This window comes from Bubalus kerabau, chromosome 1, assembly GCF_029407905.1.
Source record: "Bubalus kerabau isolate K-KA32 ecotype Philippines breed swamp buffalo chromosome 1, PCC_UOA_SB_1v2, whole genome shotgun sequence".
NCBI classification, from domain to species: domain Eukaryota; kingdom Metazoa; phylum Chordata; class Mammalia; order Artiodactyla; family Bovidae; genus Bubalus; species Bubalus kerabau.
The window spans coordinates 126,457,095-126,483,976 of NC_073624.1; the positions used below are offsets into that span (position 1 = coordinate 126,457,095).

The 26,882-nt window shown below is 40.0% G+C and overlaps 1 protein-coding gene across 1 annotated transcript in view; it reads right to left on the reverse strand.

The window, feature by feature from the left end:
* The window catches only part of FMN2 (formin 2), a 373,106-nt gene that overhangs the window by 201,949 nt on the left and 144,275 nt on the right, over positions 1–26,882 (reverse strand). The window contains exons 5-6 of the mRNA XM_055587923.1: positions 17,432–19,200; positions 15,795–15,939 (exon numbers count right to left, since the gene is read on the reverse strand). Of these exons, the coding sequence (XP_055443898.1) occupies positions 15,795–15,939; positions 17,432–19,200 (1,914 nt within the window). The remainder of the gene's footprint in view (positions 1–15,794; positions 15,940–17,431; positions 19,201–26,882) is intronic.

Below are 26,882 nucleotides of genomic sequence, written 5' to 3' on the forward strand. Positions count from 1 at the left end.
AGGCTCTTGTGTCCGTGGAGTTCTCCAGGCAAGTATACTGGAGTGGGTTGCCATTTCCTCCTCCAGGGGAATCTTCCCAACGCAGGGACTGAGCCCACATCTCTTATGTCTTCTGCACTGGAGGGTGGGTTTGTTACCACTAGCACCACCTGGGAAGCCAGGAACCTGAGTCTCCTGCACTGCAGGCAGATTCTTTACTGTCGGAGCTACAGGGAATTCCCGGGACGCCAGAGGGCAAACTAAAAGCAAACAACAAATCACTGTTTGGTATGAGTCGTGTGTTAAATACCCTTTCTGTAATTTTGCATTTGGCTCCAGTACCTGAAATGCTCATTTACCTCAACATGGAATACAGGAAAGGGTGCAGATTCTTGAACAACGTGAATTGTAAGTACAGTTAAGATAGCCATGCTCATCCCTTAGACACATCAGCAGTTCCCATGGCTCTGATAAAAAGAGGTCTATAGATATATGAAAAAAATTTTGGAAGTGGAATAAACTGAAACCATGCTGTCATTTGATTTTCTTTGTGGGTATTTTATAAAGATCAGACTTTGACTGGGGAGGGAAGTGGAAGAGGGGTTCAGGATGGGGAACACATGTATACCCATGGCTGATTCGTGTCAATGTACAGCAAAAACCACCACAATATTGTAAAGTAATTAGCCTCCAATTAAAATAAATAAATTATTTTTTAAAAAAGATCAGACTTTGAAATAAAAACAAGCTTTAGGGACTTTGCTGGTGATCCATAGGCTAAGACTCCATGCTCCCAATTCAGGGGTCCCAGGTTCAATCCATGGTCAGGGAACTAGATCCCACATTTCAATTAAGAGTTTGCAAGCCACAACTTAAGAGCTTGTGTGCCACAACTAAGACCAGGCATGGCCAGATAAATAAATATTTAAAAACTTCAGCCATACTTGGTAGAAAATGGGGGAAATATTTCTTATCTTTTTAAAAGGGGTAATTTGGTTAGGTCTTATATTTGGGCTGCTTTGCATTTTAGGGAAGACTTAATCGGGAATCCAAAAAGACATTGCTTCTATTTTGTTTTTGGAATTGAGTCCTCTCCATCTATTTACTTTTTAGGCAGCAATAATCAAAAGCAAGCTGGCATTACTATAATATGAAAGCTTGTACTTAACAAAATCAGCCCAGTGTATCTGGCATTGCCAGGGAAACACTGAAACTTAACTTTCAAAACAACAACAAAATGTTACTTTTTCTCCCCTCACCAGTTCAAAGATGGAGACTTGTTCCATTTTTATGGAGCCCTATCCAGTACTTTGGTCACTTCATGCGAAGAGTTGACTCATTGGAAAAGACTCTGAGGCTGGGAGGGATTGGGGGCAGGAGGAGAAGGGGACGACAGAGGATGAGATGGCTGGATGGCATCACTGACTCGATGGACGTGAGTCTGAGTGAACTCCGGGAGTTGGTGATGGACAGGGAGGCCTGGTGTGCTGCGATTCATGGGATGGCAAAGAGTCGGACATGACTGAGCGACTGAACTGAACTGAACTGAACTGATGCTGACCTGGGCTTCAAGAAATTTGTCTCAACTCAAATTCTAGCTTCCAGTGTTGCTTAAAAGCAAGCTGGTTTCATTTTTTGGCACTGGAAAGAAATCAGGAGAAATTCTATCCTAATTAAGAAAAATTAAAATCTTATTTATAACACTAATTGATAAAACTACAGAGAATCCTAGTAAAAGGGGCCACAAGTAAAGCCACTAACATTATGTAGAAAAGTACAAAAAAAAAAAAGATTCTTTGTGTGTACTCAGAGCTAAGAAATTATAAAGAATCACCTGCCTATGTTTTGTGAAGTTTTAATTACATTAGAATAAATTCATGAGAAAAAATATACAAAACCACCCATTATGATCACCTTGCAGATTAAAGAAAAACCTTGTCTCCATTCCTACCAACATACACTTGAAAACACATTGGTTTTTATGACTGTACAGGAAATGGTGATAAGAAAACGTGCCTGATTTCTGCCAAGCTGTGGCTGACCACGGTCCTTGCGCACTCTTCTTTCTGCTTTTATTCAAGTTCACAGATACCACTCTCAGTACTTTTTCCAACAAATTCTGGGTGGTAATGTTTATCCTGAGTGTGCATGCAAGCTAAGTCACTTCAGTCATGTAGGATTCTTTGTGACCTCATGGACTATAGCGCACCAGGCTCCTCTGTCCACGGGATTCTCCAGGCAACAAAACTAGAATGGGTTGTCATGCCCTTTTCCAGGGGATCCTCTTGACCCAGGGATCAAACCCACATCTCTATGTCTCCAGCATTGATAGGTGGGTTCTTTACCACTAGTGCCACCTGGGAGCCTCATGTTTATGCTAGAGCTTCCTAAAATGTTTCCTACAACTTGATATTTTGAAGTCACTTTTCCTACCTAGTTAAAATTTATCAGTTATGAAAGAATAGGCATTTTCTTCACTTATCCTGGCACAATGTCATAGAAAACAATTTAATACAACCACCAAACTTATATTTTTTTGATTTGGAGGCTAAACATATATTAACAGTACAACGGTACTATAATTAGCAGCACATTAAGTCCCACTTCTTCTATGGAGGCGTCATTAAGAAATCAGCAGTTTGGGGTCTGATTTCACTTTCTTCATGTGTGTAAAGGGTAAGACATGACAGTTTCCAGGAGTACATCAGTCTTCATGCATCATGTACCACTGCACATGGTGGGGGGGCTGTTACTGAAGGGGCCAGGAGAGCCAAGCTTAGTTTATGCACTGAAGTTTAGGTTTAATGATGCAAATCTCCTCTGCCACATGTCTGCTCAATACACAAGTTAAAAACACACAGGGACTTAGATTTTGCTCTTAATCCTCTTTCATATGTAAGGACTTGAGGGAAAAAAGTCCTTTGAAGCTTCCACTGGTACAGGCAGTAATCCAGTTTACAGTCAGAGTCAAGGTGGACCATAAAGAAGGCTGTGTGCTGAAGAATTGATGCTTTCTAACTGTGGGACTGGAGAAGACTACTCAGAGTCCCTTGGACTGAAAGGAGATCAAACCAGTCAATCCTAAAGGAAATCAACCCTGAATACTCATTGGAAGGACTGATGCTGAAACTGAAGCTCCAATACTTTGGCTACCTGATGCAAAGAGCCTGATGCTGGGAAAGATTGAGGCAGGTGGAGAAGGGAATAACAGAGGATGAAGTGTTTGGATGGCATCACCGACTCAATGGACAAGAGTTTGAGCAAGGACAAGGAAGCCTGGTGTGCTGCAGTCCATAGGGTCATAAAGAGTTGGACACAACTTAGTGACTGAACGACAACAAACCAATAGTGGACATAACCTTCATAAACACGGCAGATGCATCCTCGGGGGGCTCTGTTACTGTCCCAAAGTGTTCAAGGGAAGGTCAGTGGGTCTCCTAGAGGGCTTTTCATTACATTCCCAGGGCCCATGTTCCTAAAGAGAAAAATTACAGTCCATATCTTTAGTAGCTTCACCAAAGGAAGAAAGAAAGAAATTTCTCCTTCAGAGATAGATAAAATTGTTTTGCTCTGTAAGTTAAAAACAAGCTTACACTTTTGACAATACACTTTCAGGGAGGTTTACCTTTAAAAGTTTTTAAGCTTAAAAAATTATCATTTATCCAGAAAATTATAGCCTGACATGATTATTCTATGGGTAACTGGAGCTACCTGAAAAATATTTTGCTTTTTCATGTGTGCTTGTGTGTGTTAAGTTGCTTCAGTCATGTCTGATTCTTTGTGACCCTAACGACTACAGTCCTCCAGGCTCCTCTATCCATGGGATTCTCCAGGCGAGAATACTGGAGTACTTTTTCATAAAACTAGATTTTTACTGGTAGTTACATAAATAGGTAGATCAGTGGTGGGACTACTCACTGAAATCTAGAGCTGCGGCTTCCCAGACCCTCGACACAGCAGCTACTATCTTTCCTTTAGGGTCCAGCTATCCTAGTGCGTGCAAAGGTGTGCCACACGGTGGTTGTGAATCTCATTTCAATTCACATCTTTGCTGATCGTTCAATCAGGCTGTGTTGTTTTCATTTCACCGAGCTGTAAGAGTTTATCACATACGCAGGATATTAACCTCTGATCAGATATCACTTGCAAATACTTTCTCCCATTTGACGGGTTTTTAAATTTTCTTGTTTATTTTAATTGTTTCCAGCACAGATATAGTTCATCTTGATGTTGTCCAACTTTTTATATTTTTCTCATCATATGTGCTTTTGGAGTCTATCTAAGAAACCACTACACAACCCACGGTCATGAAGATCAACTATGTTTTCTCCTGAGTTTCATAGTTTTAGCTCTTATGTTTATGATCCATTTTGAGTTAATTTTTGTTCATGGTAGAGGTTAAGAGGTAGAAATTAATTTTTTGCATGTGGATGTCCAGTTGTCTCAGCATCACTTGTAGAAAAATCTTTTCCTTTGCTCTTGAAATGTCTCACTACCATTGTCAAAAATCAATAAACTATGTCATTATTTCTGGGCTCTTAATTCTATTCCACTGACAAATAGTCTATCCGTGTACCCAAGCCACACTGCCTGTGATTACTGTGCCTGTGTAATCACTGTGAAACCAGGAGGTGTAAGTCCTTCAACTTTGTTCTCCAAGATTGTTCTGAATATTCTGGACCCCTTGCATCTTCACATGATTTTGCAAGATCCGCTTGTCAGTTTCTGGGAGATTTAAAGGTAGTTGGGACGTTGTCTAGAACTGTGTTCTATAATCTGGGGAACAATTTGGTGGTGTCTTCTATAAATACAGTGTGTCATTCTGTTTATTGGATCCACCTTAGCTTTCTTTGGGGGTCTTCTCACTTTCAGTGTATAAGTCTTACACTTCTTTTGTTAAATTTATACCCAAGTGTTTTACTTTCTTGATGCTATTATAAAGGAAACTATCTATATAATTACATTTTCACAGTGTTAATTGCTAGTGTCTAGAAATAGAATTGATTTTTGTACACTGACTTTATATCTTGTTCAGTCTTCTTGAATTCCTTTAATACTTTTCTTTCCCCCCACACCAGTGGATTTTTTTAGGTTTTTTTTCCATGTAAAAGACCATGTCAGCTACAAAGAGAACATAGTTTCAGTTCTTCCATCCCAATCTAGATGTCATTTACATATTTCCTTTTCTTGCCCAACTGCCCTGACAAGAGCCTCTAACTGACTGTTAAACAGAAGTGGTGAAAATGGACACCTTCCTCTTCTTCCAGACCTCAGGACAAAAGTATTCAGTCTTCCACGTGAGCTGTGGGTTTTTCAAAGACACTCCCCAGCAGGTTGAGGAAGTTCCCTTCTATGCCCAGTTTGCTGAGTGTCTCTATCATGAAAGGCTGCAGGATTTTGTCAAATGTTCCTTTTGCATCTATTGAGATGTTCATAGGGCTTTGATCCTTTATGTTGTATATTACAATAAGTGATTTCCATATATGTAATCTCGGATTCTTAGGATGAATCCCATTGGCCATGACATATAATCTTTTATATATGTTGCTGGATTCCATTTGGCAGCATTTGGAGACAATTTATGTCTGTATTTGTAAAGGATACTGGTCTGTACTTCATTCTGTGATGAGTCTGCCTGATTATGATAGCAAAATGGTCTCACAGAATAAGATGGGATGTGTTCCCTCCTATTTCATTTTTAAAAAAAGTTTGTGAATGATCAGTGGTAATTCTTCAAATGTCTGATACAATTCACCAGTGAAACCACATGGGACTGAGCTTTTCTTTGTGAGTAGTTTTTTGGGGGGTTGTTTTGTCTTTTACTAGTTAAGTCTCTACTTTCTATAAACCTATTCAGACTTTCTATTTCTTCCTAAGTCAGTTATTTTTTTAAAGAATCTATCCATTTCATCTAATTTAACTAATATGTTGTCATATGATTATTCACAGTACTTATCCTATTTTATTTCATTAGGTCTGTAGTCTATATCTGATATCTTTTCTTTTTTCCTGATTTTAGTAAGTTGAATCTTTGTATTTTTAATGTATTTTTAATGGTCCAGCTGAAGGTCTGTCAATTTTGTTATCTTCTCAGAGAATCAACTTTTGGTTACATTTACTTTCTCTATTATTCTTCTATTCTGTTTCATTTATTTCCACTCTAGTGTTTATTATTTCCTTCTTTCTACTTGCTTCAGGCTTACTTGGCTTTTCCTTTTTAGTTTATTAAGGTGGAAGGCAAGATTGATTTCAGATTTTTAAAATAAGATATTTATAGCTATAAATTTTTCTAAGCACTGATTTTGTTGCATAGTATTAAATATATGTATCATAATAAATATAAATATGCATTGCATATAAAATATGTATTAAGTATATATTTTATAGAGTATAAAAATTTAATATATTATGATATCATTTATACTGATCTTGAAGTATTTTGTATTTTTTATTGTGATTTCTTTTTTGAGTCATTTGTAACTTGAGTTTAGTATTTACAGATCTGAAAATTCCCCCAAATTTCTTTGTTATTGCTTTCTAATTTAATTCCATTATGACCAGAAACCATACTTGGTCTTTCAATAGTTTTAAGTTTATTAAGGCATTGAGCTCAAGTTTGTAAAGGCTTGCTTTTGTGTGTCCTAGCACATGGTCCATCCTAGAGAACATTCTGTGTTTGTCTGAGCAGTATGTTTGTTCTGCTGATCGGGTGCAATGCTCCATTCTCTTAAATCTAGTCTGTTTATGCTGTTGTCCAAGCCTTCTAGTTCCTTGTTAACTTTCTGCTTAACTTTTAAACTTTTATTGATCTATTTTTGGCTGTGTTGGGTCTTCATTGCTGTGCACAGGCTTTCTCTAGTTGCGGCGAGTGGGGGCTACTCTCTAGTGGCACACGGGATTCTCATTGCAATGGCTTCTCTTGCTGCAGAGCACAGGGTCTAGAGTGTGCAGGCTTCAGCAGCTGCAGCTTGCAGGCTCCAGAGAGAAAGCACAGTGGTAGTTGTACACAGGCTTAGCTGCCCCACAGCACATGGGATCTTCCCAGTCCTGGAATCAAACCAGTATCCCCTACACTGCAAGGCAGATTCTTAAGCACTGGACCACCAGGGAAGCCCTGCTTAACTTTCCATCCATTACTGAAAGTGGGCTATTAAACTGTTCACATATTATTGATTTCTCCTTTAAATTCTCAGTTTTTTCTTCATGTATTGTGGGACACTGTTGATAGATGCCTGTGTGTAGAAATCTTCCTGGTAGATTGACTCTTTTATTATTATGGCATGTCCCTCTTTATCTCTAGTAACATTTTTAAAGTCTATATTATCTGATATCAGTACAGCTACTCCAGCTCTTTTATGGTTGGTTAAAGTTGTTCTTTTTACTTTCAACATATTTATATCTTTGAAGTGTGTCTCTTATATACTTAGATTTCTTTTTATCCAACCTGATAATGTCTGCCTTTTGAGTGGATTGTTTAATACCTTGACGTTAATGTTATTATCCATATGGCTGAACTTACAACTGCTATTTTTCATTGTGTTTTCTATATATCTTGAGTATTTTCTGTTCCTCTATTCTTCCCTTATTGTTTTCTTTTCTAATGGATGGATTTCTGTCTTAGTGGTTGTTCAAGGGCTTACAATATCTATTTTAAATATCAGAATTTATATTTATATTGACTTAATTCCAGAAATATAGGAAATTTACTCCTCTATAGCTCCATTCACTCCCCACCTTTTTACATTATTACTGTTATAATCATAGAAGTTGGAAGGAGAGAGATACATTTCTATTGTTACATTAAGCTACTCATTTACCCTTTATTGTTCTCTTCACTCTTTTCTGTAGATGCACACCCCACACGGTGTCACTCTCTGACTGCAATACAGCTTCTGTTTCTACTAGTTTCCTTGTTCTCAAATATATTCCATTTCTGGATGTCACAGGCTCAATAGCATGCATACTGTTTTATGCAGTTATTTTAAAGTCAGTCAGAAGAATCAAGGAGAAGAAGCACACAACTATATTATATTTTATATAGTTAAAAACTGTGTTGTGTGTGCACGCGCGTGTGTCTTCTGTAATTTACCTTCACGTTGAAGAACACCCTTTAGTGTCAGAAGGCAGGTCTGTCAGCAACTAATTCTCACAGTTTTGTTTCTCTGAGGATGCCCCTATTTCACTTTCATTTATGGACACTTGTTTTGCTGGATGTAAGGTCTTGGTTTGCTGCTTTCATTTCAGTATCTGAATGTCGTCGCACTGCCTTTTGGCCTCTGTTACTTCTTGATAAGCTTGGTTCTGATATTCCTGGGGTTTCCTTGTATGTGATGAGTTATTTCTCTCTCACTGCTTTCAAGATTCTTCCTTTATCTTTGGCTTTCAACATTTTGACTAAGATATACAAAGAGATCTCTTTGTATTTGCCTACTTGAAGTTCACTAAACTTAGATGTGTACATTAGTGGTTTTTTTTTTTTAATCAAATTTATGAACTTTTCACCCTTATAATTTCATATATTTTTTCCTATCCCTTTTTCTTCCTCCTTTCCTTCTGATACATTTCATGTACATTGATAACTTAATGATACCCCACATTTTCCTGAAGTTTTTACTTCCTTGTTTTCTGTTTTTTCAGACTACAAAATCTCTACTGATTTATCTTCAAGTTGACTGACAGTTTTTTCTGCCATCTGCCAGAAACCAACTGTTTGACCACTTAGTGCTTTTTTCTCATTTTGATTATTGTACTTTTCAACTCCAGAATTTTAAAGTAATTTTCCTTTATTGGCATTCTCAATTTAATGAGACAATATCATCATACATTCCTTTATTTTTTAGAAATCATTTTCTTCAGTTTTCTGGAGACATTTAAAATGGTGCTTTGAAATCCATTTCTGTTAGATACAACATCTGGGCCCCTGTGAAAGAAGTTCCTGTTGCCTGTTTGTTTGTATCTCTTATGTGGATCACACTTTTTTGCTTCTCTGTATGTCTCATTTGGGTTTCCCAGGTGGTTCACTGGTAAAGAATCGACCTGCCAAGCAGGAAACATGGGTTCGATCCCTGGGTCAGGAAGATCCCCTAGAGAAGGAAATGGCAACCCACTCCAGTATTCTTGCCTGGGAAATCCCATGGACAGATAGACCTGACAGGCTATACTCCATGGGTTTGCAGAGAGTCGGACATGACCTAGCAATTAAAACAACAAACAACAACTTGTCTCATTTACTGTTGTTGAAAACTGGACATTTCAGATAACATATTAGGAGCTCTGGGCACAGACCTGTCTCTTCCCGGCCCCAGAACTTACTGTCTTTGTGTTTGCTTGTTCATTTGCTCAGTGACTTGGCTGTACTGCCTTGGGGAAGTCTGTCCCTGAGGCCATGTGCAGCCTGACCTTACTACACACGCTCTTCTTCTTTTTCTCTAAAGCAAAAGCTAAAGAGTGTGCTTCTGCTCCTTTTAACCACTTAAAGCTCTCCTCTTAACCATTTTGTGGGTGAGAGACATTTACAGAATTTCCCCCTACACTGAGCAGGGAACTAGTAACTTTGATTTTCTCTAATCATTCCTGAGAAGGTGCAGCCTGGGACATGCATACAGCTTTCTGATTGCCAAGCATAACTGACTTTATTTTTAAGCCTGGCTTAGGATTCTTCCCCAGGTAATGTTTGCACAAAGGTGTGTTTAAGAGTCTCGTGCAATGAAGATTCCACTTGGTTCTGATGAATCTGTATGAGGTTTGGGGACACTGTTCAAGTACCCTGTGTCCTTGCCCTGATGGCTCCTGAGCAGAGGCAACATGCACAGCCTTCCTGACCTCTAGAGCTGACTGTGATCCCCAGACAGCCCTTCTCAGATGCTTTCTTAGTTCTCCATGCTTGCCTGAAACACAGCTTCGCAAGAGGACTGAAGAAAGTAGAAATGCTGGCTTCCTGCCTCCCCCAGGGCAGAGCCACAGTCACAGACAGAGCCGCGGGTGCACACCCTGTGGCTGGAATAGAGCCGCTCAGGGCTCGCACACTGTGGGTCTGAGTTTCAGGAAATTTTCTTGAGTGGGTGTTTCTCCCTCTCCTCTATGTCCTGAGGACAGTTTCCAGAGACTTTAGATAAGTATTTTTGTTACAATTCTCACCAGTTAAGATTGTTGTTTTACTGGAAGAGGACCTGCCAAGCTGTTTGTCTGTCGGTCCAGAAGGTCCAACTTCAAAGAAATTTTTAACATGATATTTCAGATGGAGTTTCAAGTTACAAGTTTAGTAATTTAAAAAATTCACGTATTAACATAACCAAAAATAAGCAGATATGTTAGATTTTTCCATTATGAACATAGTTTTGAAAAAGAAACATGCACTTATTTATTTGTTGCTGTTGTTCAGTCACTTAGTTGTGTCCAACTCTTTGCGACCCCATGGACTACAGCATGCCAGGCTTCCCTGTCCTTCACTATCTCCCAGAATTTGCTCAAATTCATGGCCATGGAGTGGTGATGCTATCTAAACATCTCATCCTCTGCTGCCCTCTTCTCCTTTTGCATTCAACCTTCCCCAGCATCAGGGTCTTTTAAGTTTTAAATTAAAAAAAACTAGAGATACCAATAAGAACGTTAATTTTTCTTGTAAGTCTTAAATATGTGTCCCCAAATAATGGGGAACATTTTTCAGTTTAGGTCACAGGAAGTACCCTGGGAACAACCAGTCTACTGCCAGCAGCATCACTTCTGCTGTCTTGGGTAGCCCAGAATCCTGTTGCTGTCCATGGTACTGAAACATACATTCCACTATGTAGCACCAAGACAACAAAATTAACTTCGGGCCTAACTTATCTCAGTTCTCACTCATATGTCCAATGAGAAAAATCTAAAGACTTGCTGGAGGATGAGAAGGACACACAATCAGTGATGGGAAATGACTATAAACAGCCCACACCCACAGCCCTGAAACTGCCAGACAGGAGCTTCTCAAACACAGAAGTCTGCTGCTCTACTGCCTGATTTCCTAGGGTTTTAAACAAGATGCAAGGTTAATCCTTGCTCATGATGCTGTTTTCCAAATCCAACACATATTCCTCTGTACAAGGCCCACTTCCAGCCTCATCTCCTCTCACAGCCACAACCTAAGTCCAGAAATTCACACTATTCAAGAGTCCTGATTGCAGGCAGTGCCCACTGTGACAGAACTAATCAGTGTTGGCTCTCAAGGGATGCCCCCAAGGACCTCTGTGCTCTCCCTGGCATGGCTGCCACTTGTCTCTGCTGTACTCCCAGCTCCAGTGGATAAACTCTGCTCCCATTGGGTCAATAAAGGGTGCAATGCTGAACATAACTGGTGTCCCTGCTTCCCTTCAGGTTCCTGTGTTCTCCACACCTGATAAAACATTCTCCCATCATCTGATCAAAAAGTCTTCCCTCTCTTAGGCATAGATGAGTTTTAGTTTCCCACAGATAATCATATAACATAATGTGAATTCTAACTATATTTTCCAAACCCTTTGTTCAATGTTGATGTATCGTAATAAACACCCCAGCAGTTAAAACTTAATACCCTTTTCTAATATATCTAGACCAACAAAATCTTAATATCATCATAGTATATAAATACCAAGTCCCAAAGAATTAAACTTCAACATCATGATTAAATCTTCACAATTCAAAGGACAGTCAAATATAATTTTCCTAGTACATCTAGCAAGGTCATAGATCATTAGCCTAATTATATTTCCTTTTTATTATTTCATTTGGCATTGTTTGTTTTTTAGCCATCTATTTAGAAATGCAAAAATAATATTCTGACTAAAAGAAATATTTTAAAAATAAGTTATTATCATTTCATTCTTTGAATTGACTGGGTATGCTCTACAAATAGTTTTAGGAAAAGCATCTCCAAAAATATAATGAATCTTTCAACATCTAAAGCAAATCTAGAATCCACAATATGTATGTTCATCTAACTATAGCTTTGTATTTTGATGTGAGGCTTGCAATAGAAATGCATTATTAAAAGCAGGTACTATGTTAAAGGTTACAAAGTACTAAATGTTTATGATGTATTCCCCAAAACATATCTAAATTGTCTTATTATAATTGGTATTTCAGATCTTATTTTAGGTCTAAGAATCCAACCAAAACATAGCCTTGCCATGCTACAACAGGAAAACTTAACACCAATACAAACAACTAGGCTTGTCAGATTATCATGCAGGCCATCAGCCTGTGAACACTGAAATATCCACTAACACTGATATCCATAAAAATATGATAAAACATATTTTTAAATCTAAAGATAAAGATTTGCAATTAGTAAAAGTAAGGCACAGGGACTCCCTGGTGGTCCAGTGGATAAGAATTTGCCTGCCCATCCAGGTTCACTCCCTGGTCTGGGAAGATCACACATGCCATGGAGCTACTAAGCCTGTACACCACAACCACGGAGCCCATGCACTAGGGTGGACTGAGCTGATTTGAGGCTGCAGAGACAGTGGCAGCAGAGGGTAAATTGAGCCCACATGCCTGAAGGCTCCCCAGCTGTCATGTTTCCACTGTTACTATTACTACTGCTGAAGCTGCTGCTGCTACTGTGTTTCCCAAAATATATTTTCTCAGGAACTCATTTGACATTGGATTAACTAGAAACTTCTTTTTGAGGGAATTCTTACTGTTGAAATTATTGCAGTGTACATCCTCTCACTTTCCTGCTCATAAGCTCAGTTAAACTTAATCTTTAATGGACATGAAGATCTTGAAGTGGCTTAGGATCACTCAACATTAACAGTCACTGAGCTCGCCTGTGAGTGGCAGGACATGGGTCACATGTACTCGCTCTAGAGGGTTTCTTAAAAACCTTAAAAATGGACAGGTTTGTGTGTGTGCAATGTGTCAAACAGGGGCCTCAGGTGACACTGGTTTTTCCATCTTCCTCTTGATTCCTTGGGAGATGGGGCTGCTATTGTGCCAAATCAGCAGGTTGATGTTTAATTCTGACCTGGAAGCATCACACTCATTTGTTAAAGGAGAACTAGGTGAAATAACAGTCTGATAAACTCCCTGTACCTTCTCAGCAAATCTCCTTATGTTTTCATAGCCACAGTGAAGACGGGTGAGCTAAGACATCAGCACAGAACTTAAGCACAGGTGCCATAAGAAAAAGTGAAAGGCTCTGTCTTGAGTTACTTGGGAGAGAAAGGGCTAAGAAATACCAGACACTCCTCACTGTTGCCACTCGGCACCCACAGAGCATCCTCTTTCTCATCATGCTACACAGCAAGGTGTCCAGCGGAGGAACCTCCGTTACAGCACTGAAGACGTGTTTTCTGAGAGTTATTAAAGGCCAGAACATTCAGCCACACTCTTAGTTTCAAGAAGACAACAGATCACAACAAATATTTTAGCTATTTTGAAGCATTTAAAGAAAACCGGCATTCTCAGCTTCCATCACATATGAGAAGAATAGCTTGAAACACCTTCATAAAACCATGTCACAGCATTAATGGCTATTAATTTCACTGGAAATGAATGTCTGCATATGACAAGGGGAACCATATGTTAACAGTTTGAACTGTGCATGTCTACGTACATCCAGATATTTTTCAATAGTAAATATTGCAGTGCTGCACGAGCTTAGGGTGGTTGCATCCATGGACATGTAACCATACAGAGGGACCCCAAGTACAAAGGATTGACTCTAATTTATATGGAGATTTTCAGCTCCTCAGAGGGCTGGCACCCTTGACCCCATGTCACCTGCATCCGGAAAATATGTTTTCCTTAAACACAATTTTAAATTAGATGGAAATTTTAAAGTAGATGGAATGGATAGATTTTTCTTCCAAACACATCACAGTTAAATAAAAATTCGCTTTCTTCAGCCATATAACCATTTGTAGCAGATTGGTCTTTCACCAACACATTGGAAAAAAAAAAAAAAGCTTTTCCTTCCAAAAACAAATCTGAAAAGCAGGGCTGAGAACTAGACCCTGGCCAAGAAGATGCTGGCAAGCTCATTGGGAGTCAGGATGGAGACGGGTCCACAAACTGTCTTTAAGCTGAAGGTCAACACCTGCATCACCGCCAATGGGTACAAATGACAACCCTGGCAAAGGTCTGTCCTCATGGTTTATGGAACAGCTCATGACAGGGTGAGGCTACTGTGCTGAGCTGATACTCCACTCAGATGTGCAGCTTGCATGCAAGGAGGCATCTCATGCCAACTAGCTGAGGTTGTTGTCTTCATGATTTGGACATAATCTCATTTCAGGAGGCTTAAAAACTGAACACGACGTCAAAGAAATCTTAAAATCCTATACTTTCAGGCATTATGAGACAGCTTCCTTATCTATGTTCACTTAACAAAGAAAAGGCAGTGATGGGAGGCAGGGAGGGCAAGAATTTCATCCCATAACATAGATGCCCCATGTCATTCCTGTCCGCTTGATAGGTGATGGCCCTGATGCCCAGCCCTCCATGGCATCTATGCTGCCCTGCCCATATTCCTCACCTAAACAGCTTTTCCATCACCAGAATCGTCTACGAGAGGAGACATGATGACTCAGTCTATGCATCCTATATACAAAGATGCTGTGGGAAAGATTTTTAGACTATTTACCTCTGCCAGAAGAAATGTGGTTCTCCATTTACCTTTATTCCATGACAGAGCCACCTCGACCAAATTGATTATTGTGAGATAAGTGCTTTTCTGGCTTTAATCATTATCAGGAATAGTCATGGGTATGTATAAAGTCCTCCTCCTCCCGTCGCCTGGTTTATTTGCAGAACAAATGTTTATGCAGGGCCTACAAGGTGCAGGTTTACCATTGTTTCTGATCTAAAGTCACCAGCAACCAGCTGTGTCACAATAAATGGTTCTGAAAAATTCACTGTGTCACCTTTGAGTTTGCATCACTGTCAGAGCAATAGAGATGTGCGGGATGAGTCTGAAATGAATACGGATGAAAACAACTCTGGGCCAGATGTCTAGCTACAACTTCCAGGTCAGAGCAAAAGTTCACAGGACCATATCACCCCTCAGTTTTCACTCATCTGGAGAGGCTGTGCCAAGAGAGTCCTGAGGCTTCAGACCTCAATTCTCTTTCTTTCACCCAAAAAGACAGAGCTGCTACCAGCCCTCTTCAGGATGAAAGACGCACACCAACAGCAGTGCCTTCCTTCTGAGCTCATTGTTCTGGGCTTTGCTATGCTTTCCTGAATGGCTGCCTTGAGAGAGATACAAAATTAGTTCATGATCAAGGCCACTGTGTGGACCAGTGGGAAAATATTGTATGAAAATGTTTTCTTCCAAATGTACTTTTCTTTCTCTCTAGGACTCAAGTGTCACAGAATGCATCAAAGGATCTAACACAGAATGGAGATGCTGGAACTGGATACAAGAGTCTCTTCTCTGTGTCAAGTTCAAGGTGATTATTTAGCTAGGTTCTACAGGGCATCCACTCAGGTGTTAGAATAGGAACAAAATACCAAACACATGATCGGTTACTAAGGACTGGATTTCTAGCTTGATTTCCAGTTTGTTTCTAGACAACTAATTATAAAAACAAGCAATTGCTAAAATCTTGGAAATATGGATTGTGGGGCTACAAATCAAATAGTCAGAACATGATCACTTGGTAGAGATGATTATTTGCTGTTCTATCTGGGACAGTCTTACTTAACCACATGTTCTAAAACGCTAACCCCTATTATCTGCTTACAGACTGTGGAGCGGACACAACCCTGAAAATGGTGTCAAAGTTTTTCTCCAGTGAAAGTTCACACTTATGCCCCAAATACTGTCCAATTTCAGAAAACACATGAATACTCACTTGCTTAGCCTTGGTCTTTGTGATGGTGTCAGAAATGGGTTTCTTCCTTTCCTTGACAGTAGATTTAGAAAACAATTCCTCAAATTCATGACAATCTATGGATGGTTCTTCAATTTTTTCCCAAATAAGTGAAGCACTGGAGTCTCTAAAGTTAAGCAAAAACCCATGAGAGAGCCGTCAAACTGGACTGCAGGGGCAGGAGGCAGAGGCGCCAGAGGAGCGAGGGGAGGGTGAGGGGGGGCTGGGGATGGGGAGATGCTCTTTTCTGTAAGACCAGCACTTGTTTAATCAACCAACATGATGAGAAACAGCATCAATACAGGATGAAACCTTTGCCTAGAAAGGAATTCTTTTCTTTCCAGGAATTCTCAGTCATCAAGTCACTGTATAAAACATGTAAGAACCCTTTTCAGTATGGCTCTCCAGGCAAGAAATGTCTGATATCTCACATTCCAACCTGACCCATAAGTTCCATGGGTTAAAAATAAATCACTTTCTGTCTACAGAGTGGCATTTCTGTCTCCCTACCACTGTCCAGCACTCATGTCATCTGACTCCTCAGTGACCACAGAGACAGGTAGGTAGTACCACCTGAAAATGATGGTCCATTTTTAAAAGCAAACCAACAAAATGAAAGAACTTCATATAATGCACATGGGAAAAATGAGTTTGGAGCACAGCTGGAAATGATGCCTCAGCAATTGGAAGTGACCTGGCAAAGTACTCAGAGAATGAACAGCAAAGTTAGAAGCAGTCAAAATAGACCCTCCACTATGATTCAGAGAAGAGAAAATTAATATAAGAAATGAGGATGAGTCTAGTAAATATCCTATTTCTAAATCTGTGCCACATCACAGACAGCCACAAATTCAAAGTCATGAGAACTCGGGATAAGAAAGTCCAGGGGAAATTTAAAGGGCATGTTATCTCTGGCACCATCCCAGGGTTCAGGGAACCAGGTTACGGACCATCCATGGGTAAGTAATACACCAGTAGCAAACCTGCTGGGAGGCATTCTTTTATAAATATCATGTCTTTTGTAAAAGTCATGTAAGTCTGTGATTTTATGATTTCACAGCATTGCAAATCATCTATAGAAGTGCCATGAAAATGGTCAGACCTAAATCATTTCACACACGGGTGAAATCCACACATGTGGATTTTTGTGTATCACTTTTCTGAATAGTAAAACAAGACCATGCCTTCAAAAGGATGCAGAATACATCCTCAAGGGTTTGTCTGTTTAACGACTTGATTTACTTTTATAAGTTATTTGTCAGAGTGAGGCTTTGCAACAAGGCAACAGCTCACATAGGCCAAGAAAGATCTATCCATCAATCCTTAGAAGGTCAATTAAAAATTAAATATGTTGAGATTTGACAGAAAACAACAAAATTCTGCAAAGCAATTATCCTTCAATTAAAAAAGAAATTAATTAAAAAACTATATAGACAGAAATGTGTACATTGATACACATGATTTATCACTTGGATACTTCTGGAGAAAAGTCTAAAATTGCTCCACTAAATATTGATGTAAAAATCTAGAGACTAGCTTTGGATACAGATTTGATACAGAGAGGAAACCACTTCTCTCATTTTGACAAATTATGCAAAGAGGAACGCTGCTGGTGTTACCTTCTACTGTGCAGCTGAATTCTTGTCCAATATAGAGGCTTCATTGGCCGACAAGGCTCTACTGGCTGCTTCCTACTCCCTTTTTCCTGGTTCATCCCAAATCCAAACAAGCCAAGAGGCAACGGAGGAGGAAGAAAGCCACACACCTGAGGTGTCGGTAAAGTGCTACTCCCAACTTGTCGTGGGAGAGGAAGGCCTGATCCAGGAGGGGGTGGGGGCGGAGGTGTTAGAGGAGGTGGAATCCCCACACCTGGAGGAGGAGGAGGAGGTGGGGCAGGAGGTATTCCTTCACTGGGAAGAGGAGGGGGAGGAGGGATCCCCACGCCGGGAAGAGGAGGGGGAGGAGGGATCCCCATGCCGGGAAGAGGAGGGGGAGGAGGGATCCCCACGCCGGGAAGGGGCGGGGGAGGAGGGATCCCCACGCCGGGAAGGGGCGGGGGAGGAGGGATCCCCACGCCGGGAAGGGGCGGGGGAGGAGGGATCCCCACGCCGGGAAGGGGCGGGGGAGGAGGGATCCCCACGCCGGGAAGGGGCGGGGGAGGAGGGATCCCCACGCCGGGAAGGGGCGGGGGAGGAGGGATCCCCACGCCGGGAAGGGGCGGGGGAGGAGGGATCCCCACGCCGGGAAGGGGCGGGGGAGGAGGGATCCCCACGCCGGGAAGGGGCGGGGCGGGAGGGATCCCCACGCCGGGAAGGGGCGGGGGAGGAGGGATCCCCACGCCGGGAAGGGGCGGGGCGGGAGGGATCCCCACGCCGGGAAGGGGCGGGGGAGGAGGGATCCCCACGCCGGGAAGGGGCGGGGGAGGAGGGATCCCCACGCCGGGAAGGGGCGGGGGAGGAGGGATCCCCGCCCCGGGAAGGGGCGGGGCGGGAGGGATCCCCACGCCGGGAAGGGGTGGGGCGGGAGGGATCCCCACGCCGGGAAGGGGCGGGGGAGGAGGGATCCCCACCCCGGGAAGGGGCGGGGCGGGAGGGATCCCCACCCCGGGAAGAGGTGGAGGGGTAGGGATCCCCACCCCAGGAAGAGGAGGGGCGGGAGGAATTCCCACTCCAGGCAAAGGTAGAGAAGGGGGTGGCAGCATCTCTGGACCTAGACAAGGAGGAGGTGAGAGGCCTGCTGGGCTGGGCAGTGCAGGGCCAGGTGCACCGGGGGTCAGGGGTGCTGGGGAAGACTCGGTGCCCAGCCCAGGCATCAGAGGGGAGGTCTCTGGAGGCAGAGGTGGTGCAGTGGGGATGTCACAGCCATTTCCAGAGGAGGAGAAAGCAGAGTGCCCCTGGCTGGTTTCAAACCCAGTGTGAAGAGGAGAATGGGAAGTCTGGGACCTGGCCTGTCCGTGACTGTCAGACCAGGGGAGGGATGCAGGCGGTGGAGGCTGGAGGGACGGCTGTGCATCAAGCTGAACTGATATCCGCCTTGGAGACACAACCAAAGAGATTTCTGAGCAGAACATGGTCTGAGGTCCCGAAGGCAAGGGCTGCTCCGCCGATTCTCCATGTGCAGTCAAGGGTGGGGGACCCACCTGCGGGGCCCCCCCAGGAGGACGTGCCAGCACACCACCCTCTTCCACCGGGGACGTCTGGATGGACTTGGCCTGTACAACCCTTTCATATCCGACATCCTTTTCGCCCAACCTGAGGGCTTCCAGACCCGTGTCTAGGGCAGGGTATTGCTTCTCCAGCTCAGCTATCTTGGTCTTCAGATCCTCGATGGTCTGCTCCAGCCGCTGGATGACAGTGGCCTGACCCTCAGACTTCATGTCGCACACTTCCTGGGGGGCAACACAGACATCACAGTTAAACAGAAAATCAGGGATATTCCAAACGTCAAAAACTAGACCTAACCAAACTCAGCAAAATGTATTCGTTTGTTACTTCTAAAAGCTCGCCCTATGGAAACACATTATTAGTTCTACTATGTGTCCCTTCTTCTCTGCCCTTGGATTTCAAAGTGGATTACGTAGATGACCATGAGGTCCTAAGGCCCTTCTCTAATTAATCTTCAAATGAAATCGTGGAAGATCAGCAGACCTCGGTGAAGACGGAAGCCAAGACTGAGTGACAGATCCACTTAATTTCACCATAGACCACTCTCCTTCTTGCCCAGTAACATCTGCTATATGAGGACATTTCCTAAAGATATTTTAAATCCTAAATTTTAAAGTTAATTTCAACTTCTAAAAAGTAATCTCTACAGGAATCCCCAGTAAAATCATGAGAAATATTTGCAACACCCACACAAGCATGTATAGGCATGTCTTACGTGCATGTATAGAACCTATATCACACTTAATACAATTCAAATATTTTATTCAAGGCATTTCAGAAAGGGATACCTTTGGTCGCCACAATTTATCACAATGGCCAAGAGCAACTGTGCCCATGTGTGGGTCACTCTCACCTCCAGACGGTATCTTCCTCTCCCAAAGCATGCCATCGACCTTTCAGGGAAAAGGACTTTGGGTAGAGAAAAGGGGGAAAGCCCTCTCAGTAAACTGACTGCCAATAACAGATGAGTAAGAAGAAAAGAGGAGGCAAGGAGTGGGCAGAGAAAAATGAAGAAAGCAGGAACAGGAGAAGGAAGAAGAGGGGAAAGACCCCCAACTAAGTGAAGCACAGGTCAGACACCTGATCACACAGGTTCACCTGTCCCCCATCGATGCGGGGATGAGAGGGCCCAGAACTCCTTCTCCAGAGCGTCCAGGGCTTTTCACACAATACCCCAACAGAGGCCACCATCCACAGAATAGACATGTTACTACCTTCCCCACGTGGGAGCCAGGCCTGCTCTTAACCTACCAATTGAGAGGTGATACAAAGATGATGCAAAGTATGAAACTAAACTCCTATCCTGCTTGCCAAACGCTAAATCCAAAAAAAGTCTCCACAAAATAAAAAATAATTTACTTTTCTATTTTTTAAAAATTCAAAACAAATATCTAACCCATTTATAGTGGAAAAGCTGCAGACAAAACAGAAATGGGTATTTACAATAAATGAAGCATTTTTGGTGCTATGCATATATTTATTTAAAATCTTCACAGATAGTTTCTTTTTCCATGGGGGTAGGGAAGGTATAAAGATAACAGTATTAATCCTAAACTCATTACTTCTTCTCTAAAAATTCTATATTTTACTATAACATTTCACTTGCTGAACATCAATTATGATGCTTATTAAAAGCAGACTAGAACTTGTAACTTCAAAGATAAGCACCTACAGAAGGTACTTATTTCCCTATAATCAAAAAATATCAAATAGCCCTTACTGTGAAAGAAAGCTGAAAAGGAAATTAATTTACCCTTTAAGTAATAAAGAAATATAAACACTTATTAAATAGGCAAAATTGTGACAGGCACTTCTATTTATGCGTGTTTGTATATGTATGTGTGTGTGTGTGTGTGTGTGTGTGTGTGTGTGTGTATAAATATATGAAATCTAAGTCACTATTTTTCACCAACGTCTATACAAAAGACTAAAGAATTACAATACATAGGTTGGGAAATCATGTCATATATTCTCTAAATAGTCCATGGTAAAAGAAATAACTATAATAAAATAATTTGTAATATCCTATTTGGCCATTGTAGTTAACTTCACTCTCCAATTATGATGCTAGTAAGCACAAGAAAATCCAACCTAATAAAATATATAGATGATTTTCATTTTTCCAGCATAATCTTAAAAGTGACCATTAAGCTTAGATAAATCTTTTTTGAGTTGTCCTGGTATGAAGTAATGCTCTCATTTTCCCATTTCTGAAATGAACATATAAAAAGGCTACTTGATAAAAGGCATGCAAGTACTAGATTCTAGAAGTGTTTTCCAAAACTCAATTATATAAAAAAAAATTACTGGGATATAGTTGATATACAATGTATAAGTTTCATGTGTACAACACAGTGATTTACCATTTCTAAAAAGTTATATTCCATTTACAGTTACTATAAAATATTGCCCATATTCCCTGTGCTGAACTATATATCCTTGCAGCTTATTTTATACATAATACTTTGTACCTCTTATTGTCCTACAACTATTTTGCGACTCCCCACATCCCTCTCCCCACGGATAACCACTACTCTGTCCTCTGTATATGTGAGTCTGTTTCTTTTTAGTAAATATACCACATCTTCTTTATGCACAAATCTCTTGATGGAAACTTAGGTTGCTTCCATATCTTGGCAATTGTAAATAATACTGCTATCAACACTGGATGCATGTATATTTAAAAATTAGTGCTTTATTTTTATTTTTTTGTTTTTTAGATAAATATCCAGGAGTGAAATTGCTGGGTCATACGGTAGTTCTGGTTTTTTGAGAAACCTCCATACTGTTTTCCATAGGAAACATTCCCACCAAAAGGGTATATGGGGTCTGTTTTCTCCACATTTTTGCCATTCTCTTGTTATTATGTTCTTTTTTTAATACTTTATTATTTTATCATTTTTTTTAAACTTTTACTGAAATATAGCTGATTTACAATGTTGCATTAATTTCTTCTGTACAGCAAAGTGACTTAGATATACATATCTCAGATCAGTTCAGTTCAGTCGCTCAGTCATGTCCAACTCTTTTTGACCCCATGAATTGCAGCATGCCAGGCCTCCCTGTCCATATATATATATATTCTGTTATTTGTGTTCTTTCTGATGATAGCCATTCTGAAGCTGTGAGGTGATATCTCATTGTGGTTTTGATTTTCATTTCTCTGAGGACTTATGACATTGAGTATCTTTTCATGTGCCTGTTGGCCATCTGTAGGTCATCTTTAGAAAAAAATTCAGGTCATTTGCCTATTTTTAAACTGGAGTGTTTGGTTGTTTTTTTTTAATTGATGTTGAGTTGTATGAGCTGTTTATATAGTTTGGAAAGTAACCCTTTATCAGTCATACAATTTGCAAATATTTTCTTCCATTTAATAGATTGCCTTTTGTTTTGTTGATAGTTTCCTTTGCCATCCAAAAGCTTTTAAGATTAATTAAGTTCCATCTGTTTATATTTTATATCTTTTGATTTAGGAGACAGATCCAAAAAATGTATTGGTATGATTTATGTCAGAGTGTTCTATTTTTACTTACAGCATTTTTATGGTTTCTGGTCTTATATTTAGGTCTTTAACCATTTTGAGTTTGTTTATGTGTAAGATGCTAGAGAATGTTCTAATTTCATTCCTTTTCATGTAGCTGTCCTGTTTTCCCAGCACCACTTACTTAAGAAACTGTTTTTTTTTCCTCTACTGTATATTCTTGCCTTTGTTGTAGATGAATTTGACAATATAACCTCAGACTTATTTCTGGACTCTCCATACTCTTCCATAGATCTTTGTGTTTGTTTTTGTGCCAGTACCATACTGGTTTTGATTATTGTAACTCTGTAGTATAGTCTGAAGTCAGGGAGCCTGATTCCTCTGGTTTTGTTCTTTCTCAAGATTGTTTTGGCTATTCTTTTGTGTTTCCATACAGATTTTTATATTATATGTTCTAGTTCTGTGAAAAACATCCTTAGAATTTTGATAGGAACTATATTGAACTGTGGATTGCCTTGAGTTATATGGTCATTTGAAAAATGTCAATTCTTCCAGTTCATAAACACAGTATATCTTTCCATCTGTTTGTATCATCTTCAATTTTGTTCAGCAATGTCTTATGGTTTTCCAAGTACAGGACTTTTATCTCCTTGAAAAACAGTGGAAGTGCAAGTCACTCAGTGGTGTCCGACTCTTTGCGACCCCATGGACTACATAGTCTGTGGAATTCTCCAGGCCACCATACTGGAGTAGGTGGCCTTTCCCTTCTCCAGGGGATCTTCCCAACCCACGGATCAAACCCAGGTCTCCTGCATTCCAGGCAGATTCTTTACCAGCTAAGCCATAAGGGAAGCCCAAGAATACTGGAGTGGGTAGCCTAGCCCTTCTCCAGAAGATCTTCCCAACCCAGGAATTGAACTGGGTTCTCCTGCATTGCAAGCAGGTTTTTTACCAACTGAGCTATCAGGGAAGCCTTAGGTAGGTATATTCCTAGGCATTTTTCCTTCTTAATTTGATAAGTGGGATTATTTCCTTAATTTCTCTTTCTGATAGTTCATTAAGATGTATAGAAATGAAACAGATTTGTGTATATTGCTTTTACATCCTTCAGTTTTACCAAATTTATTAATGAGTTCTAGTAGTTTTCCAGTGGCATCTTTAGAATTTTCTCTTTTGGTATCATGCCATCTGCAAACAGTGAGAGTTTTACTTCTCCCTTTCCAATCTGGATTAATTTCATTTATCTTGTCTGACTGCTGTTACTAGGACTTCCAATAGTATGTTAAATAAAAATGGTGAGAGTGAGCATCCTTGTCTTGTTCCTGATCTTACAGGAAATGCTTTCAGCTTTTCATCACTGAGTATGATGTTAGCTGTAGGTTTGTCATATAAGGTGTTTATTATGTTAAGGTATGTTCACTTTATGGCCACTTTTGGAGAGTTTGTATCATCCATGGATGTTGAGCTTTGTCAAAACCTTTTTCTACATCTATTGAGATAATCATATAGTTTTATTCTTCAGTTTGTTAATGTGGTATATCATGGTGATTGATTTGAGGGTATTGAACTATCCTTGAATCCCTGGAATAAATCCTACTTGATCATGTTTTATAACCCTTTTCATGTATTGTTGGATTCAGATTCCTAATATTTTGTTGAGAATTTTTGCACCCATGTTTATCAATAATAATTTTTTTTAATATCTTTGTATCAGGGTTATGCTGACCTCATGGAACGGGTTCACAAGCATTCCTTCCTCTGCAATTTTTTTGGGGAATACTTTCAGAAAGTTTCTTGTTAACTCTTCTCTGAATCTTTGGTAAAATCCTCCTGTGAAGACATCTGATCTTGACTTTTGTTTCCTGGAAGTTTTTTTTTTTTTTTTTTAATTATTGACACAATTTCATTAGTAGTAATTGGTCTGCTCCTACTTTCTATTTTTTCCTAGTTCTAACTTGAGAGATTGTACCTTGCTAAGAACTTGTCCATTTCTTATAGGTTGTTCATCTTATTGGTGTATAGTTGTTTTCTGTAGTCTCTTATGGTCCTTTGAATTTCTGTGGTGTCAGTTGTAGCTTTTCCTTTTATTTTTTATTTTATTGATTTGGGCTGTCTCTCTTTTTTACTTGATGAATCTGGCAAAATGTTTATCAATTTTTAAATCTTTTCAATGAAACAGCTATTAGTTTCATTGACTTTTTCTATTTTTTTTCTACTCTGTGTTTCATTTATTTCTGCTCATATCTTTATGTTTCTTTCTTTCGACTAAATCTGAGTTTTGTTTGTTCTTTTTCTAGGCCCTTTATGTGTAGGGTTAGGTTGTTTATTTAAGATTTTTCTTGCTTGACAAAGTAAACTTGCATCACTATAAACTTCCCTCTTAGAACTGTCTTTATTACTGTGTTACTGTTGACTTCTCCCTTATGTCTGCTGGTATTTGCTTTTTGTGTTTAGATGCTCCTATGTTGGGGTATATTAACAATTCTTATATCTTCTTCTTGGATTGATTCCTTGATAATAATGTAATATCCTGTCTCTTTTACCAGTCTTTATTGTAAAGTCTATTGTTTCTGATACAACTATTGCTATCTTGGCCTTCTTTTCAACCTATTTGCATGGAATACATTCTTCCATTCTCTCACTTTCAGTTTGTGTCTCCTTAGATTGAGGCAAATCTCTTGTTGGCAGCCTACATGCAGGCCTGTTTTCACATTAAGCTACTTTATGTCTTTTCATTGTAGTATTTAGCTTATTTACGTTGAAACTAATTTCAACGTATGTTGAATTTTAATGTATGCTCTTATTGGCTTTGAAAAAGTCTTTATGAGGTTGTTTTGTAGTTCTTCTCTTCCTTTCTTCTTTTGCTCTGTTCTCTTATATTTGATGGTTATATTTACTGTTAGGTTTGGATTCATTTTTCTTTTTTTTCTATGTGTATATCTATTACAGATTTTTAGATTGTAGTTACCATGAGGTTTTTATATATCATTCATTATATATATATAATATATATATATGATGGTTATACAATTACTGATGTCTTAATTTCAAATACATCTTTAAAACCCTGCACTTGTACTCTATGATCCTCATGATTACTGTTTTCAATATATTTTACATCTAATTGTTTTGTGTATCACATAACTGCTCATTGTAGTTATGGATGATTTTACTCCTTTTGTCTTTTAATAATCCTACTAGTTTTTATTCTGAGTGGATGATTTCCTACCTTTACTATATGTTTGCCTTTCCTGATGAATTTTTCCTTTCCATAATTTTCATGTTTCTAGTCATACTTAGATAAGTTCCTTTAACATTTGTTGTAAAGCTATTTTGGTAGTGCTGAACTCTTTCAGCTCTTTCTTGTCTGTGATGCTTTCAATCTATCAAATATCTGAAAGAGAACCTTGCCAGGTAGAGTATTCTTAATTGGAGGTTATTCTTCTTTATTACTTTAAGTATATCATGCCCCTCCCTTCTGGCCTGCAGCTTTTGTTGAAAAGTCACCCTTATGGGAATCCCTAATTGTTACCTATTGCTTTTCCCTTGCTTTTATATTTTCTAATTCTTTTTTAAAAATTTATTTATTTTACTTTAAAATATTGTATTGGTTTTGTCATACATTGACTTCAATCTGCCATGAGTGTACATGTGTTCCCCATCCTGAACACCCCCTCTCACCTCCCTCCCCATCGCATCCCTCTGGGTCATCCCAGTGCACCAGCCTCAAGCATCCTGTATCCTGCATCAAACCTGGACTGCAATTCATTTTTTATATGATATTATACATGTTTTAATGCCATTCTCCCAAATCATCGCCCCCCCCACCACAGAGTCAAAAAGACTGTTCTATACATCTGTGTCTCTTCTGCTGTCTCACATACAGGGTTGTCATTACCATCTTTCTAAATTCCATATATATGCGTTAGTATACTGTACTGGTGTTTTTCTTTCTGGGTTCCTTCACCCTGTATAATAGGCTCCAGTTTCATCCACCTCATTAGAACTGATTCAAATGTATTCTTTTTAATGGCTGAGTAATATTCCATTGTGTATATGTACCACAGCTTTCTTATCCATTCATCTGCTGACAGACATCTAGGTTGCTTCCATGTCTTGCCTATTATAAGCAGTACTGCAATGAACATTGGGGTACACGTGTCTCTTTCAATTCTGGTTTCCTCAGTGTGTATGCCCAGCAGTGGGATTGCTGGGTCATCAGTTCAGTCCACTTGTTTAGTCATGTCCGACTCTTTGCGACCCCATGAATCGCAGCACGCCAGGCCTCCCTGTCCATCACCAACTCCTGGAGTTCACTCAGACTCACGTCCATTGAGTCAGTGATGCCATCCAGCCATCTCATCCTCTGCCATCCCCTTCTCCTCCTGCCCCCAATCCCTCCCAGCATCAGAGTCTTTTCCAATG